We start from the raw sequence: 21,117 nt of genomic DNA, 5'->3' as shown, positions 1-21,117 counted from the left end.
ACTGGCGATGAAAAGGGTCACTTACGATAACGTAAGGCGCAAACAGTAGTGGTGGAAAAGCAGTGAAGCGGCCCAGACGGTGGCCAAGCCTGGATTGACGGCCAGGAAGGTTCTTCTGTGTGGGATTGGCAGGGAAAAATCCACTATGAGCTGCTCCTTTATGGCCAATCGCTCAATTCGGACCTGTACTGCCAACAACTGGATTACTTAAAGACAGCACTCATGCAGAAGAAGCCATCAACAGAGGCCGAATTGTCTTCCACCAGGACAACGTCAGGCCGCACACATCTTTAGTGACGCGCCAGAAGCTCCGGGACCTCGGATGGGAGGTTCTTTAACATCCACAGTATAGTCCGGATCTCGCACCAAACGATTACCACCTGTTTCTGTCTATGGCGAACGCGCTTGGTAGTCTGAAGTTGGCCACAAGAGAGTCATGTGAAAATTAACTATCCAAGTCTTTTGCCAATAGGGAAGCGAGCTTCTATGAGAGGGGCATTATAAAGTTGGCATCTCGTTGGGAACGGGTCATCGAACAATACGGCGAATATTTGACTTGAATCGCATTATTGTAACCAATTTAATGAACAATTGAAAATTCACTAAAAATACCGCAAGACTTTTTTGACAACCTAACATAAGATGTGATGTTCTTGAACAAAACCCGCTGCGTACGATTCGATAGATATGAAGTCATGTATGATATTAGGAGGAAAACCCATAAGATAAAAATTCCGGAAAAGGAGACGATGAAACAGATTCGAAAGCTTTACTAAAATCAGTGTAAACTACATCGGTTTGCATTCGTTTTAGATAACCCTTGTGGACAATCGAAGTGAATTCTAGCAGATTGGTTGTTGTAGAACGATGTTTGACAAAACCATGCTGGGTGGAGGAAATTATGCTTTTGCAATGATGTTGCAGTTGCAATGTAACCAGTTTCTCCAACAGCTTGGGAATCGCAAAAAGTTTAGCAATACAGCGGTAGTTATCTATAAGTATTTTAGAACATTTCTTATGGAGTGGAATAATAAAAGATTCATTCCATCTCTTGGGAAGGCATGAAAGGTCCAAAGATAAATTAAATAGGGTTGTAAGAGGGTAGCATAGGATATCGAGCAGTGCCTGAGAACACATCTCGGGACATTATCAGGACCAGCAGAAAATGAGATATCCAAGGTTGAAAGAGCATCAGAAACATCGAGATGATTAAAATTAGACAAGTAAATATTGCTTATATACGGAATTTTATAAGTGTATGTAGAATTTAAATTATAAGAATCGGACGAATAATTTGATTGAAAAAATGAAGCAAAGAGATTAGCAATACCTTGTTCTGAAGAATCAGAAATATTTTTATAAGTTAGGAAAGGAGGAAAAAGACTGGTCGAAGAGAGGACGTAACAAAAGAGATACTCCGTGACGAATAACCGCTTCAGAGTAACAATGATGAAACGGGATTACAAGACCGGAGAATAGAACTCAGGAAGGGAATATATATATGAATATTCGAAGAGCGCGGCAGAAGTAATATTTTTTTAAGAAGTGTATGGTTCAATGAACTATGTAGGTCAAATATGCTGCGACAATGATACAGTATATTTAGCTTGTCGCGAAAAGACGAAACTCGTATCGAAGATATAGGCAATCAGATGAGAGCATTCGCAAAAACTGTCAGGATACGGCAAAGATAGACTAAAGACTTGATAAAAATAGCAAAGTTATGTCAATTCTAACATAAATTATATAATCAGTTATATAACAGCTATAAAATATTTTCGGCTGATCCAGACTTTTTTTTTTTATCGTTTATATAATTTATTTCTGCTAAATTTAACGAATTTATATCGGATCAGAACATTTGGTTTGCTTACCTGTGATGGTATAGGTATTTCCGAACAGCAGATTTTTTTTATTGCTGAATACCGATCTTCTCTAATGTTATGACAAATACAAACTACAATTTGATCTTCAATTGTTATGTTACGACGCAAGGATTGTACATACGAATCAATACGATCGTAATCTATTGAAATAATAGTTGGTTTTGAAACATTCATCCCAAGTGTTTTAGAACACTGTTTTATATTATCAAGTAGGTTATTTGCGGCTCTTAAATCATTTCTTAGATGAATTAATATCCACTTCTTTAAGTGAATAATTTTAAACATTTCATTATTTACAGCATGTTTCGAAAATTCAGAACTTTTTCCTGCAGAAAAATCGGTTTTAGCGAAATAAATTTGTTCTAAGGGCATTTGGCGTCCTTTTAGCGCATTGTAAGTAGCATTAAGAGAAAGTCCCCAACTTTTAAGAATATCTCGTGCTTCAGGCGTTTTTGTTACGTTTTCGAAAAATTTCTCCAATGCCACTTGACGATTATTTGGCGATACTCTTGTAAAGCTTGCAATTTCGCGCATTAGTTTATTATCAGAGCGAACATCTTCTCGAAGTCCAGTAAGATAACATAATTCAGGAATAAGGCAAAATTGAATCATTTCGTCTGGGTTTTCTCTTGATTTTTTCACGCTAAGAAGTAAAGGTTGATTTACGTCTTTGATGGATATGTTATGGTATTGTTTATAATATTCCAAATAACTAATCGATCCATACTTGGTTTCAAAATTATATTTTGGATTTTGGTCAAAACAAATATCATTTATTTTGTATGTACGATTATTGTATCGTGTCAAGACAACATTTCCAACCAAGGTCTTTCTGGCACAATCTTGGTACTGGCTTACATTGTGTTGGTATATGTCAACCAGCATATCCAAAACAGTTTGTTGGCATAGTACACGATGGGAGACGTCGCAGCATAACATTAGACCCCCCTCGAACTGATCAACTGCAGTAACGTATCCTGGCCAAACTTCTAGTTTAGCCAATGGGATTATTTTTGGTCGTGCGGGATCAAAGTGCTTCCGGTCAAATCGTACATACTTTAATGTTTTCATAATTCGATCGAACAATATATTATACAAATGCACACAATCCTTAACATGTTCTTTTTTTTTAAACAATATTCTAATCTCCACATCAAAATCTTTTGTTTTCGAAAACAACACTGTCATTTCATTTTGTAATAGTATCGGTAGATATAAAGTATGGCCATCGAATATTTTTGTTCCTCCAAGCTTATCTTTATGTTCGTTTAAATACTTCATTCTCAAGTGAAGGGTGTCAATATTTGGAAAAAATCGTACTTCGTATTGAAAAACACCTTTTGTATCGTCTGTCGATAATTTTAAATAATTACAAGCCATATTAACAAAAGAACCTGAAAGAAATAGATTAAACATTATCTATTATTAAAAATAAGTAATCTTAAAATCAGACATCGTAATCTTTATGAGTTTTACTTAAAAAATCACAAAATAATTACACAGGCCGACAATTTCCAACTTTTTTTTTCCTCCACGAATAGTTTTACTTGCTCCATAACCTTTAGGCTCCCCTGGACCAAAGTCCAGAACAAACATAGGTTCTATCACCCACAGTTTCCGCGGTACACCTAAGAGAAGAAATTGATCAAATTTTACCACATATTGAATTATGTAGGCCGTGTAATGGCTATGACAATCATTGTTTCTAGAACATATCATTTTTGAAATGTATGTGTACCAACTAAAATTAAAAAATCTAGCAGTTACCATATCTTTGGAATACTCATCCAAAGTTGAAATCTCAGATTTTCTACATAAATTTTTGGTCTATGATTTTTCCCCAAATATTTTCCTATAGAAGATTTTCATTTTCTTATTGAAATCAGTAGATCATACCATGTTTTAATTTTGGATTTAAGGGAAAACGCGAAGTAATTTTATTGAATTTATTATTGGTGGCTAAACAATATTTTCGTCAATTAAATTGGAGTTTTTAATCTCGTATTTTTTTAAAGTCATGGCTATCTAAAACTGTTTCTATGTTCAAAACGTATCTATTGCAGGTTCAGCTGGTTTAGTAAAGCTCTACAGAAATTGTAAATAGCCATGACCTTTTGAAAATATGAGATTAAAAACTCCAATTTAATTGACAAAAATATTGTTTAACCACCTATAATAAATTCAATAAAATTATTTCGCGTTTTCCCTTAAATTCCCTTAAATTAAAACATGGTATGATCTACTGATTTCAATAAGAAAATAAAAATCTTCTATAGGAAAATATTTGGGGAAAAATCATAGAAGACCAAAAATTAATGTAGAAAATCTGAGATTTCAACTTTGGATGAGTATTCCAAAGATATGGTAACTGCTAGATACCATTTTTTAATTTTAGTAGGTACACACACATTTCAAAAATGATATGTTCTAGAAACAATGATGGTCATAGCCATTACACGGCCTACATAATTCAATATGTGGTAAAATTTTATTTATCTTCTCTTAGGTGTACCGCGGAAACTGTGGGTGATAGAACCTATGTTTTTTCTGGACTTTGGTTCAGGGGAGCCTAAAGGTTATGGAGCAGGTCAAATTATGCGTGGAGATTTTTTGCTGTTGGCCTGTGTTATTATTTTCTGATAAAAAAATAATTATTATTTGTGACTTTTATTTTTTTTCGTTCAAAAATATCACTTAATTCATGATTGCGGGCTATATATTAAATTTTTCGTACATGCGAGTGCATATCTGCATAGATTAAATATATAGGTCCAAATTTATATGTCCGTCTGTCCGTTTCTACGCCAACTAGGCTCTCAGTTTTAAAGCTATCGAATTGATACTTCTTCACAAGGGTGCACACACCCTTCTTTTATTTCCAGGCAGTATCTAAGTCGGAACGGCCGGCTATATACTATAGCTGCCATATAACTGATTGATCGGAAATGTCATATCTTCGTTGTTTTTCAAGTTAGAAGGATGGGAGTTTCAATGGTTTCCTCTTTTGGCAAAATAATTCGATATGCCTAATTTCACAGGGATTGGCCAGCTATATACGATCCGCTATATATCTAATAATATAAGATGCGTGTCGCCACCTAGCGCACTGCGATTCAACTGCAAGGGTATATAAACTTCGGCTCCGCCCGAAAGGAAAGCCCTTTCTTGTTTTTTTTTATATTGTTTTGGTTTTACCTTGTATTTTTACATATATCGAACAAACAACAAAGCGAAATTGTTGATTTATTCGTATTATAATGCAACAAACACAAAAACTCAACTAAATATAATATTTACCTGTTCATAAATATGATTCTAACTTCTTTTGTTATTTATATTTGGATGAGAAACTGCATAACCAATTCAGATTATCACATTCACCAATTTGGCGGGAAAAATAATCAGCTTTTGACCGCTATGATTCAGATATTGAATTTAACCGGTATGATGCAGATTTGCATCACCACGTGTTAATACTAGCTGCATCACCATGGTGTAAAGGCTTAATACTAGCTGTTGAGCCAAGCAGCCAAAGGCGAAGATATGTAAAATAATTTATATTCTAAATCTGAGGAGCAGCGGCGGGTGTATCAGCAGTTCTGTTTTTGTTTATTTCTCCCCCGTTCGCATGCGCTTTGCTGGTATTTGTAGCGCTTTGGGGCTTTTTTGTAGAGCTTCTGCACACTAGCACATCTTGCATTTGTGTGCGTCCCCCCGCCTCGCCTCTTGACAGCGAAATGATAAACAAGTGCATTGTTCTGAGTTTTTATTCCTAAGCTTTGACTTCACTTGTATTTTTGGCACTAACTTGAGCGGCTGCGAGTTTGGTTAGATTGAACCCTCGAATAAAAGCATTGAAATTTGTTTGAAATTGAATTGCGGAGTCGTGTATTTATTTGGCCGCTATTAAAAAATATTAATAGCTCAACATTTTGGTGACCCCGACGCGATTTAATCTCGGTTAATTATCGTGATCAGCATTAAAAGTGCCATTAAGCACCGTTGTTTTTGTTGTCACAAAGTTGCATTTTATTTTAATTGCACAATGGAGTCGGGAGCTGAAGCTACTGCATCTGCTGCGTCAAGCCGTGAAAGGAAGCTGCGGAGACGCGCAGAGGTAACATGGAGGAAATGGAGGTCCTGCATCGGAAGGTCAAGGCTGCGATGCAGACCGACGGGCGATTGCGGAACTCTGAGCTGGATTTTGATGGACGTCATCCGATTATTCTTCCCAAGGGCCATCCCGTCACTTCGGCTATAGTGATTCACTCAGAAGAACCTGGACTCTGGCCCTCGGGCACTAATTGCGAAAATCCGTTCTCAATACTGGCCTCAATCAAGCAAGTGCTACCGAACTAAGCTGACGTGCTTTGCCCGAGCTCCGGGAAAACTGCAACACAACAAAAAAAAAAATCTGGGGTAACCCAATATAAGCGAAAAGACGCCAATTAACCACAATTTATTAAAAGCAATGGAGAAGCTTTTTTCTAACAGTTGTGATGTGCTAAAACAAAAACTATTGCATTGTTTTAAATAAATAAGTGCCACGCAATGAGCTCATTGAGCAACAATCAAAAGAACGAGCGTAGAAGCTCAGTGAACCAATGAAACGGCTTCTACTCTTTCTTTTCAACCCGCGATATCGAAATGGAAAAATCGGCGATTAAGAGCAAGCGGGCTCTACTGAGCGCTGAAAGCCATAGCGCACGGTCTTGCTCACCCGCTCTGCTCACTCCGACTCCCGCGTCATGGAGTTCGCAGTGTAAAACCCCCCCTCCAATGGCGGAACCAAATTTCGCACCAACAACAAGCAGTGCTGCAATTTTAGCAACCACATCGTCATCCACTTCAACTCAAAATACAGCGACATCAACGATTACAGCAAGTACAAAAACAACAACTTCGGAAAGTGCCAAAACAGCTCCCGCCATACAGACTGGATTGAATCGCTACATCCAATTTAAGCGCAAGCTCAGCCCGCAGAGTAAACCGGCAGGCAATAAAACAAAAATTAACCGCGTCCAGAAGATCGACGAAGAACCAGGAAGATCCAGTAGTAACAGATTTGCCCTACTGGCGGAGGTTGACGAAAACCAACCAGCGCCAGACACCGCAAAAAAAACCCAAGCCCCTTCCAATCTATATCAGGGAGAAAAACTGGAGGCAACCGAATTGCGGCGTTGATCGGGAACGGTGACAACTTTCATGTTGTCCCGCTTATCAAAGGGAACATCCACGAAACATAGGTGCAAACCAACCCTGAAGAGCACTTCCGTATCGTGTCCAAATATCTGGACAATGCTTGAAAAAACTATTACACGCACCAGCTGAAAAGCAGCAAGGGCATACAAGTGTTAGTAAAGGGAATCGAACCCGATGTTACCGCCGCGGAAATAAAAACCGCCCTTAAGGAAAAGCGCTTCGCCGCCAAGAACGTTATTCACATTCTAAGTAAAGATAAAAAGCCACAACCCCTCTTCAAGGTCGACCTCGAACCAGAAAGCAGGTCTCTGAAAGCAGGAAGAAGAACGAAGTCCACCCAATCTACAAGCTGCAATATCTTTTGCATCGGAGATTCACAGTTGAAGAGCCACATAAACGCAACGGTCCAGTGCAATGCACTAACTGCCAAGAGTATGGACACACTAGGTCATACTGTACACTTCGGGCTGTCTGTGTAGTCTGCGGGGACACCAGAACTCCTCTTACTGCACTACAAACAAGAGCAGTACAGTGCCGAGGCAATCATACGGCAAACTATAGAGGATGTATGGTGTACAAGGAATTGAAGAGTCGCATGCGTCAAGCGACCGCAATGCGCAGCAAAAATCCACAGAATGTGTACATTGCATCAAAAGCTACGCCAGACGTAATACAGCTGCTCTTCTAAATAATCTATTCAGACTATGTATATCAATGTGGAACGCCAATGGTGTCTCACGGAACTATAAACTAGAATTGTCACAATTCTTGATCGAAAACCATATTGACATTATGCTACTGGTGGAAACACATTTTACAAGCAAATACAACTTTCAAATAAGAGGCTATACGATCTACCGCACAGATCATCCAGATTGGAAAGGCCACGGTGGAACTGGAGTTCCAATCGGAGAACGCTTAAAACACCATTTTCACAAAAGTTTGCAACAAACTTCTTGCAGGCCACATCGATACAAATTCAGTCAAGAAACGGAAGCCTTTCAATCGCTGCCGTTTACGGCCCCCCTCGTTTCTCAATCTCGGAAGGACAATTTATGGATTTCTACAATTCACTTGGGGATCGTTTTATAGCCGCACGAGACTACAACGCCAAACACACGCACTGGGGATCACGTCTAGTGACTCCTAGAGGAAGGCAATTGTACAATGCAATTATAAATGTGAGAAATAAACTGGACTATGTTTCCCCTGGAAGTTCCACATACTGGCCAACCGACCCACGCAAGCTCCCAGACCTTATTGATTCTGCGGTGACAAAAAACATACCTTGCAATCTAATAAGTGCCAAAGCAGTCTAGGACTTATCATCAAACCACTCGCCTGTGCTTTTAACGCTTCTTCAAAGCCCAGAAATAACTGAACACCCCCTAAGCCTGACATTGCCAAAAACGACGTGAATGCCCACATAGAACTTGCCCCGGAGTTTAACATGGAATCGGACATCGATTACACTACAAGCGCCCTGGAAGAAGTACTCGTTGCGGCAGTCAAAATCTCTACTCCTTAAGGGAAGGAAGTAGACCGAAACAAATATCACAAATCTAATCAGCAAATCGAACAGCTCGTGCGAGAAAAGAGGCGCACGCGTCGTGATTGGCAAAACGGCAGATCACGAGCTTCAAAGCAACGCATTAAGGAAGCAACACGATCACTCGACCAGGCTTTTCACCAACAGGAAGAAAATGCACAGCTGAGGTACATACAGAATCTTTCACCAACAAGCACAAAGTATCCCCTGTGGAGGGCCCACCCAAATCGTAGCGCCCCAATCGAAACGACCACCCTGATAAGAAACTATTCGGGATGCTGGGCTCGCAGTGACGAAGACCGAACTGAAACATTCGCTACACATCTCCAAAGCGTCTTCCAGCCAAACCCTGTATCAAATTCATTCCTCCTGCCAGTTATTCAGCCAGAGGCTGACCCCTCAGTCCACTGCATCTTCATTCCGGCCGAACGAAATCCAAAGGTTGTGTCTGCTGCCTCTCAAGGATTCTGTTGAAGATTCAGCCTTCAACGGGGGGAGGATGTTGAGCCAAGCAGCCAAAGGCAAAGATATGTAAAATAATTCATATTCTAAATCTGAGAAGCAGCGGCGGGTGTATCAGCAGCTTTTTTTTTTGTTTCTTTCTCCCCCGTTCGCATGCGCTTTGCTGGTATTTGTAGCGCTTTGGGGAGCTTTTTTGTAGAGCTGTTGCACATCGCTGCTTACCCACACATATGTATGAATGTTTACATGTATGCATTTTGCCCACCACTGGGGTAGAGTGTGGATCTGAGTGGTGATATATGTGAGAGGTGTGCGGAAAACAGGTGTACAGTTGTGTCCTCTTTGGCGTCAGCTTGAAATCATAGATAGAAGTGTATCCGTGGCCGCTACAATCGCTTATGGTTTAGTTCAGTATAATTCTCATTTTAGGACTAAGATATATCAGCAAGTAATGTAATTATAATACCATACATATTTAAGTACGGGATGCAATATAACAGGAAAAACAAGAAAGGAAAGCTAACTTCGGGCGGAGCCGAAGTTGATAGACCCTTGCCGTTCAGTCGCAGTCCGCTAGGTGGCGCCACGTATCTTATATTATTAGATATATAGCGGATCGTATATAGTCGGCTGATCCTTATGAAAATTGGCAGATCAGATTGTTTTTCCCAAAATAGAATCTGAACCAAATCCCATCTTTCTAACTTAAAAAACACCAAAGTTATGCCAATTTCGATCGTTCAATGTCAGCTATAGGATATAGTCGGCCGATCCTTATGAAATTTTGTACGTAAGATATTTTGGTCAAATATAACATGTGTGGAAAGTCCCTCTAACTTAAAAAACACCAAAGTTATGGCATTTCCGATCAATCAGTTATATGGCAGCTATAGGATATAGTCGACCGATCCCGGCCGTTCCGACTTATATACTGTCTGCAAAGGAAAGAAGGATGTGTGCAAAGTTTCAACTCGATAGCTCTAAAACTGAGAGACTAGTTTGCGTAGGAACAGACAGACGGACAGACGGACATGCTCATATCGACTCAGGAGGTGATCCTGATCAAGAATATATATACTGTATTGGGTCGGAGATGTCTCCTTCACTGCGTTGCACACTTTTGACCAAAATTATAATACCCTCTGCAAGGGTATAATTAATAAAAAAAAGCACAGTGCAGAGACTGATTCTGTCGCCTTCCTGCAGAGCTCCCAAAAACTTTACTGTGGTCCATCTGCAAAGTGAGGCTCCAGCCCCTCCAAATATAGATCCCTTGCTGTCAAGAAAACTGCTCCTTGAACTTAAAAGCGGATCCGCTTTAAGACCCCGAGGGAGCGGAAATAGTGTCACCGATCAGAAAGTGAGCCGGAGTCAGCACGCCTGGGACTGAGCAGATAGATCTTTAATACACTTCTATGCTGACCAGCACTGTCAGCTGTCACTTTCACGCGCTTTAGATGGTGTTCAACCAACTTCACAGGGAGGCACACGTCAGGGGGTCCGCCGAGAATGGGTTCTTTGAATAAACGATTAGCACAACTTATCTTCACCACTGACGCGCTTGAAGTCGGCAACATTAATGGTGCTGATCATGGTCCGTAGCGCTTCAGACGACCGCTTCTTAAGAAAGGCCTTTTCGGTTGCCGAAATTTTACTATAATTTTATAGAATGACCTTTAACGAGTTGTGCCAGTAATCTGGAAATTTTAAAATTTACCAAATTCCGCACAAAATTCAACCAGTTATCTTATTCAACCCCAATTCCAAACAGATGGCGCCAGCAGGGAATTATGAGATATAAACTTAAGCATATCTGCGCGTCCTCGCATTTTTCTCGGGTAGCATACTACCACTAACCATACAACATACATACTTCTCATTTCATACAACGAAAATGGACGATAAAATGTCTTGCGACAAGCCTCTTACTTACAAGCCTTAATCTTACTCTCATCTTACGCTCATTTTTACGCCCATAATATCATTGAACTTTTTTGGTTGTTCAGTCGCAGAGAAGCGCATCATCAAGAAGGTTCTTCCGCGGATAAACTGATCTTTATATGTATGCGTGCTAACACATTTACATATACGGTTTCATATGTGTGCGTTCGACTTCATTATGAAGCCAGCTACAATTTTTGATTTTTGTAACTTTTCAGGCATCCTAAGAAAAATGGGGTATACATTATACTAGTTACTTATATAATGGAAAGGAAAGAAGGATGTCTGCAAAAGTTACAGTAGAAACAGACAGACAGACGCAGACAGGAGGTGATCCTGATCAAGAATACATATATATTTATAGGGTTTGAGATGTCTCCTTCACTGCGTTGCGCACTTTTGACCAAAATTATAATACCCTCTGCAAGGGTATAAAATCACAATGGAAAGAAATAACGTTGCTACTCCAGGTGACCAAGGATTCTGGAGGATGACAGCACGTCAATAAGGCAACACACTCAAATAGCGCTCTATTTGCTATAGAAAAAGAAAAGTAAAGCTTCACTGGCTGTGAGCGGCTCGGTGTGGGCGCGATCCTCGAGGACAACGGTCCCCGAGCAAACGGTTCGTAGCATCACTAACCATAAAACATATAGACTTCTCATTTCATACAACGAAAATTATTGTATTTGATTATTGTAAATTTTTAATTATACAACATATAAACTTCTCAGTTCATATGTTTATGTTATATTATATTTTTTAATATTTCAGCATACTTTTTACAAATATTTAGAAATAAGATTATTTAAAGCAATCGGGGTTTTAAATAATGTCGGCTAAAATATGCACTGTTTCTACCTTAGTAGACCACCAAGGACGAAATAGCTACAGTAATCTCGGACCTAATAGCCGTGCAAGTAGACGCTATGCGGACAAGGCCTTCTGATCTGGCTACGCCGGCGCACAATTCTGTGTATGGGAGCGGATCTCGCGACCAGGATCCTGGCGGAAAGCAGAGTCAAGGTAGGATGCGCAGGATCAAGAAGCGGAGTGTGCCTCACATTTGCACACATTGAACCATTCTGCTAGGACGGACAAAAGCAACTGGTGCATTAAATGTAAACAAAGTTGCCCCATACACGCAAGAGGCCAAAGTCTTGCTCTGCGCAACAACCAACATGACCGAATATGGCATACATATTGGTGGCATCCAGGCAAAGACGGAGATGAGACTTATACAGATAAGCCTCAACCACTGCTAAGTAGCGCAAAGCCTACTCGAGCAATATATGAGCGAGAAGCGGGTAGATTTAGCTCTGATAAGTGAGCCGTACAGGAAGGAATGGAGTTAGAACTTCATCGTTCACTCCACGCATACTGTGACAATCTAGACCACCTTTTGCCAGCCAGAAACTACATAAGTCGAACGTTTCGTCCAAGTCAAGGTAAGAAAGTGACATTCCAAACTTGGGACTACTGAGGTACTACTCGGCGACGTTGCAGCCTCAGAGGGTTTTCCAGGAACTAAAGATACCAGAACTTCTCGGAGATACGGAAAGCGGGCCGCAACAAGCCATGATGGCGGTATAACAGTGCTATGGTAGTCGTAGAAAGTAGCCCAGCTTCCGCGTGTTGCCATTTACTATGGAGAAAAAATTTCGAATGCTAAAAATTGCTAAAGAAACTATTGAGCAATGAAAAGTGAGAGTTGCGTGATCAAGAAAAAGCATTTATTCAATAATTTGTATAGCCTAGCAGAGGGAATTATAATTTTGATCAAAAGTGTGCAACGCAGTGAAGGAGACACATCCGACCCTATAAAGTATGTATATTCTGGATCAAGATCACCTCTCGAGTCGACAGAAGAAGTTCCGTCTGTCTGTCTGTTTCTACGCAAACTAGTCTCTCTGTTTTCAAGCTGTCGAGTTGAAACCCTTGCAGTTAGGTGGCTGTATCCTATAGCTGTCATAGAACGAACGGAATTGGCATAACTTTGGTGTTTTTTGGAAATATGGGACTTTGTACAGATTCCATTTTGGAGAAAGTAATCCGATTTGCCAAATTTTATAAGGATAGACCGACTATATCCTATAGCTGCCTGAAATTCTCATAAGGATCTGGAAACTATATACGATCCAATATATATGTAATAATATTAACATCTACCTAACTGCAAAGGTATATCCACTTCGGCTCCGGCCCAAGTTATTTTTCCTTTCTTGTTTTTGTTTCAAATAATCCAATCCTCCCGGAATCGTGGAGGATTGACCCCCTTTTTTATAGGTAGGGATGTTTACAACGGTGTAATTCAATATTTTAAGTTCAGTCTATATTTATTATTGGGGTTCAGCAGAGTGACGTGAATTGGAAAGCTCCGGATTAACGGCAGAAGGTGATTCCCCGGGTAATAGTTAGTCCACGGGAGTGGCAAATGCAAGCACATTCGTGTACATGTAGGCGTGCTAGTGTGCAAGAGCCAAGAGGAAGTTCCTAAGCAAGCCGAGAACGCTGGGTCCAAGCTGGTGGAAAGATTAGAGTCAAAGAGAAGGGGAAAGTATCGACATTTGTAGCGAACAGGACAAGCGGAAAAAAGATTTAGATTTCAAAACTTATCGTAATGATTCATTAAGTAAGAAAAGAGTTAAAACAAAACAAACAAAAAAATTGTAAATACAATTTTTTGTATTCATGTGAATAGGTCTAATTGTTCTCAGGTGGTGCTTTTATGCACATACATCATTTTAATGCCCATATTCTGTTACATTGACAAAAGCAATAATTTCGTAGACGTACCTTTAGATCCATGGACTTTATTAGGATAAAACAAGTCCTTTGAAAGGATTTTGCGTTTATAGGGTTCTGATACATGACGGTCATTTTCAATATTAATATTTTTATTTAATTCTATTTCGCTGATTTTTTTTTGTAACGAGTTGATAAGTTGTGCGCGTCCTCGACCGGCAGAAATATTTATATTCTCCAATGTAGTCAGAAGACTACTCTCGCCACTAGTTTTGCTCGAATTTGATTGTTGTACATCCAATCCACTATCAACTTCATGTCCATCACTAGATGATGAAATGTCCGAATTTATCGATTTTTTTTTAAATAAACTAAGCAAATTTCCTCTTCCAGACATAATCTGTAAAAAAATATATTAATGAAAATTTAATAATTTATCAATTAAATAGAATACGTAAAATACCAGCACCGGTTTGTGGAACATTTTGTTCTTGCTTTTGTTGCATTGATTTTACCAAAATTTGGCATCACTTCTTAGGAATAGTACTCCAGGAAGTTCAGAAAATTTCCCTAAAGTTGAATATTAGTTGATTTTATTTATGACACTTTTGTCTTCAATTCACACCTAAACTTATCAATTGGGCTTAGATCGGATGATCGTGTGGGATCTCCGATCTCCATTAATACGGAGTAAATAAACAATATCAACACTAACAAGAAAGGAAACCTAACTTCGGGCGGAGCCGAAGCTTATATACCCTTGCAGTTGAGTCGCAGTCCGCTAGGTGGCGTCACGCATCTTATATTATTAGATATATAGCGGATCCTATACAGTTGGCCGATCCTTATGAAATGTGGCATATCGAATTATTTTGTTCAAAGAGGAAGCCATTGAAACTCCCATCCTTCTAACGGAAAAACAAGGAAGTTATGGCATTTCCGATCAGTTATATGGCAGCAATAGGATATAGTCGACCGATCCCGGCCGTTCAGACTTATATACTGCCTGCAAAGGAATGAAGGGTGTGTGCAAAGTTTCAACTCGATAGCTTTAAGGGGGCAGGATGGTTTGAGACTTGAAAACAATTTTTTTTTCAGAAATTTTTAATATAATAGAACATTATTTTAGGAATATCCTGTGTTTCATGTCGATCGGACTAAAACTTGCTGAGATACCGATTTTCTAGTTTTTTCTCTCCATATACTTTCCATTGCTTTTAAAACTTTAGACGCGTTTTTCTCAAAACAACTTTTTCAAGTCGGTGCGTAACGTAACTCAAAATGTAATGCTCGGATCTAAATAAAATTTTGCACACATCTTTAATACAATAAATACTTGCGGATGAACGAACGCTTTTTTTTTTAAATTTTTTTTTTTACCATTTTTACCGGCAATAATGGGCGGATTTTTATGTAAAAATGGTACCTCCGACTTTACAACCGCGCCAAAAATTCAAAATCGCATATTTTTCAAAATGGTTTCGTTCATCCGCACAAGAAACTAATATTTTAAGTAAATCAATTCAATTTTTTTATTTCCGATAACACTGTAAGGCCAGACTTTACGCACAGCAAGAGACAAATTTTTGGAAGCGACTCCGCCCGACTGCCCGTCACGGGCATTCTTATTTCTTAAAAATAAAAATTCCTAGATACTCTCCAAATATAGCCATTAATCGTGTAAAAAAATTGAATTGATATATTTACTCAGACATAAAAAAAAAATCACAAAAATCTGCTATTTTTCAGCCTCTGAAACCATCCATCCTAAAGCCTTAAGGGGTTAGGTGGGTCTGGGAGGCCAAAAAATGGCCTATTTTCAAAAATTTTTTTTTTATATAAAGAATGAAATATTTTATTGGAACTTTTAGGATTATTAAATATACATATTTAAAGATGAATTTCTGAAATTTTGAGAAAAAAATATTTTACAGTTAGCCATTGAGACGTCATTTGCCATGACTCCTGGCAAAAAAGGTGCTTTCGCGTTGACAGCACAATTCCTAACAGAATCATCTATAATGAAAAAACCAAATATTTTCCTTTAGTACAGACCTAAAACTAGAAACTGAACGAAGGAAAAAAAAACAATTGAATTTTTGGGACACCTTTTTGCAAGAAAGTTCAAATTTTGGTGAAATTTTTCAAACATTTTTTTTTTTTAAATAGTTGTAATCAACGAAAATAAAAATCCTTCGTTCAAGTTCTAGATAATCGTATCTCGAAGGCCTGTGCAAAATTTTATCAAGATCGGTTGAGTAGTTTCCGAGAAATCTTGACAACCGATTTCAAAAACACAGTTTTGAGAAAAACAACGCGTAAAGTTTGCGCTCTGCCTATAGCTGACCTCGAGCGTCCACCTTTTCAGGACTGTATCTCCGAAACTTTTATTCCAATCGACTTGAAACTACTTGGGAGAATATTCTCAAGATTCTGGAGAATTTTATAAAAAAACAAAAAAAAAAAAAAACGATTTTTTGTTTGCAGCCAGACCCATCTAACCCCATAAGGGGACATGCGCACTTGTAACTTTCAAAAAATCGAATTTTTTTTTTTTTTCATTTTCTTAAAGTGTATATATTTAGAAATGTGTTCACAAAATTTTGAAATGATCCGGTGAAAATTCATTGAGATACACATGTTTAAAGGGGCGTACGGATTATGTAATAGTTTTTCTCAAAACTACGATTTTGAAGTCGGTGACCACTCTTACTAGAAAACTAGTGACCCGATTGTCTTGAAATTTAGCATTCTTTTTTAATACATAATAATCTATTACTTAATCGAAGGATTGATTTTTTTATGCAAAACTTTTTTTTTTACAGCTGAAAAACTACCTCTTATTTTAACGAAAACTTTGTTCAACTTTGATAGGTCGCCATTTTGTCGAATATATTTTTTTTAATATCCATCGATTAAGTACTAGATAAACTTTCATTAAATGTAAATCCGTTTAATTTTAATTTCAAACGATCCAGATTTCCACAGTCTTGGTCACCGCGACCCGTGTTTTTCAGACGGACCTGACTTCGACGGCGCATAACTTTGAAACTGCTCAATATTTTCTACTTTTTTTTCAAATTTAAGTTAAAATGATGTACTTTCACATAATAAAGCGATATTTCAAACAAATTCAATAGTTTACGAAAAAAAAATTCGGGAAAAATGTCTATTTTTTGGCAGAAAGAATTCGGCAAAAATGTCTAAAAAAAATGTAAAAAAAACCTATGCTATTGCTAATTACTGGGAAATTCTTATCAGATTACACAGGCCGACAATTTCCAACTTTTTTTTCCTCCACGCATAATTTTACCTGCTCCATAACCTTTAGGACCCCCTGAACCAAAATTCAGAACAAACATAGGTTCTATCACCCACAGTTTCCGCGGTACACCTAAGAGAAGAAATTGATCAAATTTTACCATATATTGAATTATGTAGGCCGTGTAATGGAGATGACCAGCATTGTTTCTAGTAAATATGATTTTTGAAATGCATGTGTACCAACTAAAATTAAAAAATGGTATCTAGCAGTTACCATATCTTTGGAATGACTTTATGAGCCGTGACTTTAAAAAAATACGAGATTAAAAACTCCAATTTAATTGACGAAAATATTGTTTAACCACCTATAATAAATTCAATAAAATTATTTCGTGTTTTTCCTTAAATCCAAAATTAAAACATGTTATGATCTACTGATTTTAATAAGAAAATAAAAATCTTCCATGGGAAAATGTGTGGAAAAAAATCATAGAACACCAAAAATTAATGTAGAAAATCTGAGATTTCATCTTTGGATGAGTATTCTAAAGATATGGTAACTGCTAGATACCATTTATTTATTTTCGTCGGTACACATACATTTCAAAAATGATATGTACTAGAAACAATGATGATCATCGCCATTTCACGGCCTACATAATTCAATATATGAAAAAATTTGATCAATTTCTTCTCTTAGGTGTACCGCGGAAACTGGGTGATAGAACCTATGTTTGTTCTGGACTTTGGTTCAGGGGAGCTTAAAGGTTATGGAGCAGGTAAAATTATGCGTGGAGATTTTTTGCTGTTGGCCTGTGTTATCAGTTTCTTTCATTGTTGCGAGCGACTGCTCAATAACCTTTAGGCTCCCCTGAACCAAAGTCCAGAACAAACAGGTTCTATCACCCACAGTTTCCGCGGTACACTTAAGAGAAGAAATTGATCAAATTTTACTATATTGAATTATGTAGGCCGTGTAATGGCGATTACCATTTTTGAAATGTATGTGTACCAACTAAAATTAAAAAATAGTTTTTAGCATACCATATCCATATCTTTGGAATACTCATCCAAAGTTGAAATCTCCGATTTTCTACATTAATTTTTGGTCTTCTATGATTTTTCTTCAAACATTTTCCTATTACCGTGGCCAAAGAATAAGGATTATTTTCTGAGCGAAAGAATAAAAATCAATAATAAAATATTATTTTGTGATTTTTAAAATAAAATCATAAAAATAATTATTAATTACCGTCCCTGCTTGTAGTATTTTCATTATTTTTGCAAAATTTATTTGTGAGACATTTTTATACCCTTGCAGAGGGTATTATAATTTTGGTCAAAGGTGTGCAACGCAGTGAAGGAGACATCTCCGACCCTATGAAGTATATATATTCTTGATCAGGATCACCTCCTGAGTCGATATGAGTATGTCCGTCTGTCCGTCTTTAAAACAATATTAAACATATCATTGACTTTTAACTCTCTTTACGAAAACTATTTAAAACAAATCATGCCACTAAAATGTTGAAAATCTAACTTTCGCACTCTTGGGACTTTACATTAAAATATTTTAAAACGTGTTAGAACTAAATGTAATATATTATTAAATTAGTTAGTTAGAATTATAAAAATATGTGTAAAAAACATACTTTTATTAAATTTGAATTTTTTGGTTGTGATGGAGAATTACCATTATCTAAGTCTTGCTTATATTTATGGTTTTAGGACAGTGGTGGACAAATTCTCATTTTCCATATCTCGCGAGTATAGGGCCAGAAATCGTGCTGCAGCGCTGCCGGCATACGAATCGTGTAAGTGACCTCTCATTTGACATCTCTTGAAAGCTCAAGCTTAAGAAACAAAAGTTGTTTTTAGTCGCTATTTACATGTGTGCATTTTTCCCACCACTGCTTTGGGATCATTATATAATTTAATTTATCCATTTTTAGATGAACAATCTATGTACATATAGCAGATAAAATAGTTAAAATAGCAGACCATATACAAATCTATTTTGGCTATACAAAAATTAACTATTGATATACAAAAAATAAACAATCTAATTCGGAACGTGTAAGAAAAATAAAACAATCTCTTGCCATGTAAGAACTTTTGTATTTGAATCTGTATTTTTGTATACCCAAATATTGCATTTTTTCGTATGTCTGGAACATTCTTTGGATTCTATTTTTGATCATTTGATCCGCTTTACAAAACTTCATAAGATAGTTATAGAGCAAATAAACTGGATCAACACATGAACTGACTCGTTCTGTTCTACCCAAAATTTAACATTTCATAACAACTTAAAAATAGACAATAAAAGAGTTTAAATTTCACCTTTTTTCCAACTTACCTTAATTACTTTGCCTTAATTACTTACGATGGACTTCCGATGGATTAAGAATGATCAATGATCAACATTGTACTTCTAACATATATTATGGTATTAAGGGACTTTTACAAAACGAAGTTGTACCATTTTTAAAGCAATTTTTATCGATACTTAATAACGCAAACAAACACCCGAAAATGTCTTTTATTTGTTTTTTGAAAGTTTTATTGTCTTATTAATGCCATATGCAATTTCTTTTTCTAGTAAACATTCCTTAAAATTTACCACTTCGGTTCCTTGTTATTATGTCCTGATAGAGCAGTGGGGGGCAAAATGAACACATTAGGCATAAGAGAGGTCAAATGATCTCTCACTGACACTTTGCGTGTGCCGGCAGCACAGCAGCATAATTTCTGGCCTTATACCCGCGAGGTATGGAAAATGAGCGTTTGCTCACCAGAGTGAAAGAGTCAAAAACATACAAAAATATCGTGTCATTCAGCCCATATGTTCTGATCCTACATCAAAGACTAATATACTTATAGAGACTTATAAAAGCATTAGACTGCAAATAATGGTTAATTTCAATCGAATTAATTAGTTATACAAGCTAAGGTGACCATTTATTGATCACCTGATGATGAGGAGTCGGGTCATATTCTCGTGACGTTGAAAATACAATTTATTGTGGAAGTAACTTATTGTAACAATTTATTTGGGAAAGTATCGTAATCGGAAAATGGAAAAATAGATTATTGTAACTTATTGTAACGATTTTTGTGGAAAAGTATTCTTAGGAATTTGGAGAAGTATCAGCTTGAAGTTTTGGTGGTCCAAAATAGACTGACTGAACTGAGTTGTGGCCCTCCGGTCTTAAGTTCAATATCGCCTGATCTCCCACTCCAACTCCGTGTGTGGTGACAGCGTTTGTGGTGTCAGCTTTCCGGTGTCAAGAGTCAGCGTAACACTCCGGGTGTGGTGTCAGCTTTCTTTCAACATTCTCGTCAGCGTAACATAGTTGAACTCTTGCGACATATCCGGCGTAGTTGAACCCACACTTGAATATTGAATATTGTTTATGCTGTGGATTCTGGGTTGAGCAAGAGTTCGAGGCGTAGTCGGACAGAGGGCGCACAGTGCTGAGCAAGGGGGGGCTTGGCAGTGCCGCGTGATAACTCCTCTCCCTCTAAAAGTTTGCGTCTCGCAGCTTAATTGGCAGAATGGTGAGTTTTTGTCGACGTCTTCTTTGGGTTTTCCAGGTCCTCGATTATAACCCTCGCGGTCGGAATTTCTTTGGTGGAGGTCAACTTATTCCAGATGATAAACAGTATCGAGAAGACTAACATTGTTAATAAAGCCTCCAAGACAAAGGAAAAGGTTACACCTCGTGAAACGCCAGACATCAACTGTAAATTTTGGGCGTTGACGTCATTAACGTATAGAAGTAAAGGTCGATAACCGGTTACTGTTATGTTGGTCAGTACTGGTGGCAAGGCCATTGGGTGGCTTGCAGTATAGGCTTTATGGTTGGCAGTATGTGGTTTCGCTGTTAAACTGTACAATAAATGTGCCTTCCAGTTCGTAGTCTCTTTCGGATGTTGTTATTGAGCCATTATAGTTGGAGAGGAATAGTGTCCCATCCTTGACTAACTGGATGACCTTTTCATAACTCCGAAGGTATGAGCAGGGTGCATGGCCGCTCTTCAGGAGCCGAGGGATGCATGAGTTTT

The 21,117-nt window shown here is 37.9% G+C and overlaps 1 protein-coding gene across 4 annotated transcripts in view; it reads right to left on the bottom strand.

Annotated features, from left to right (window-relative positions):
• Positions 1-19,526, bottom strand: part of LOC6502733 (protein argonaute-3) — a 162,132-nt gene extending 142,606 nt beyond the window's left edge. For 2 of the 4 annotated variants that reach the window (XM_032453904.2, XM_044715132.1), the window contains exons 1-3: positions 19,409-19,526; positions 13,837-14,185; positions 1,875-3,280 (exon numbers count right to left, since the gene is read on the bottom strand). In XM_032453904.2, the coding sequence (XP_032309795.1) occupies positions 1,875-3,280; positions 13,837-14,182 (1,752 nt within the window). In that variant the 5' untranslated portion in view covers positions 14,183-14,185; positions 19,409-19,526. The remainder of the gene's footprint in view (positions 1-1,874; positions 3,281-13,836; positions 14,186-19,408) is intronic. The other 2 variants (XM_032453905.2, XM_032453906.2) reach the window with 2 other exon arrangements.
• Between the last annotated feature and the right edge of the window lie 1,591 nt (positions 19,527-21,117).

Source organism: Drosophila ananassae, chromosome 2R, assembly GCF_017639315.1.
Source record: "Drosophila ananassae strain 14024-0371.13 chromosome 2R, ASM1763931v2, whole genome shotgun sequence".
Taxonomy (NCBI): Eukaryota; Metazoa; Arthropoda; class Insecta; order Diptera; family Drosophilidae; genus Drosophila; species Drosophila ananassae.
Note: the sequence above shows the minus strand (reverse complement) of the source record. Positions and strands in the feature narration are given on the sequence as shown.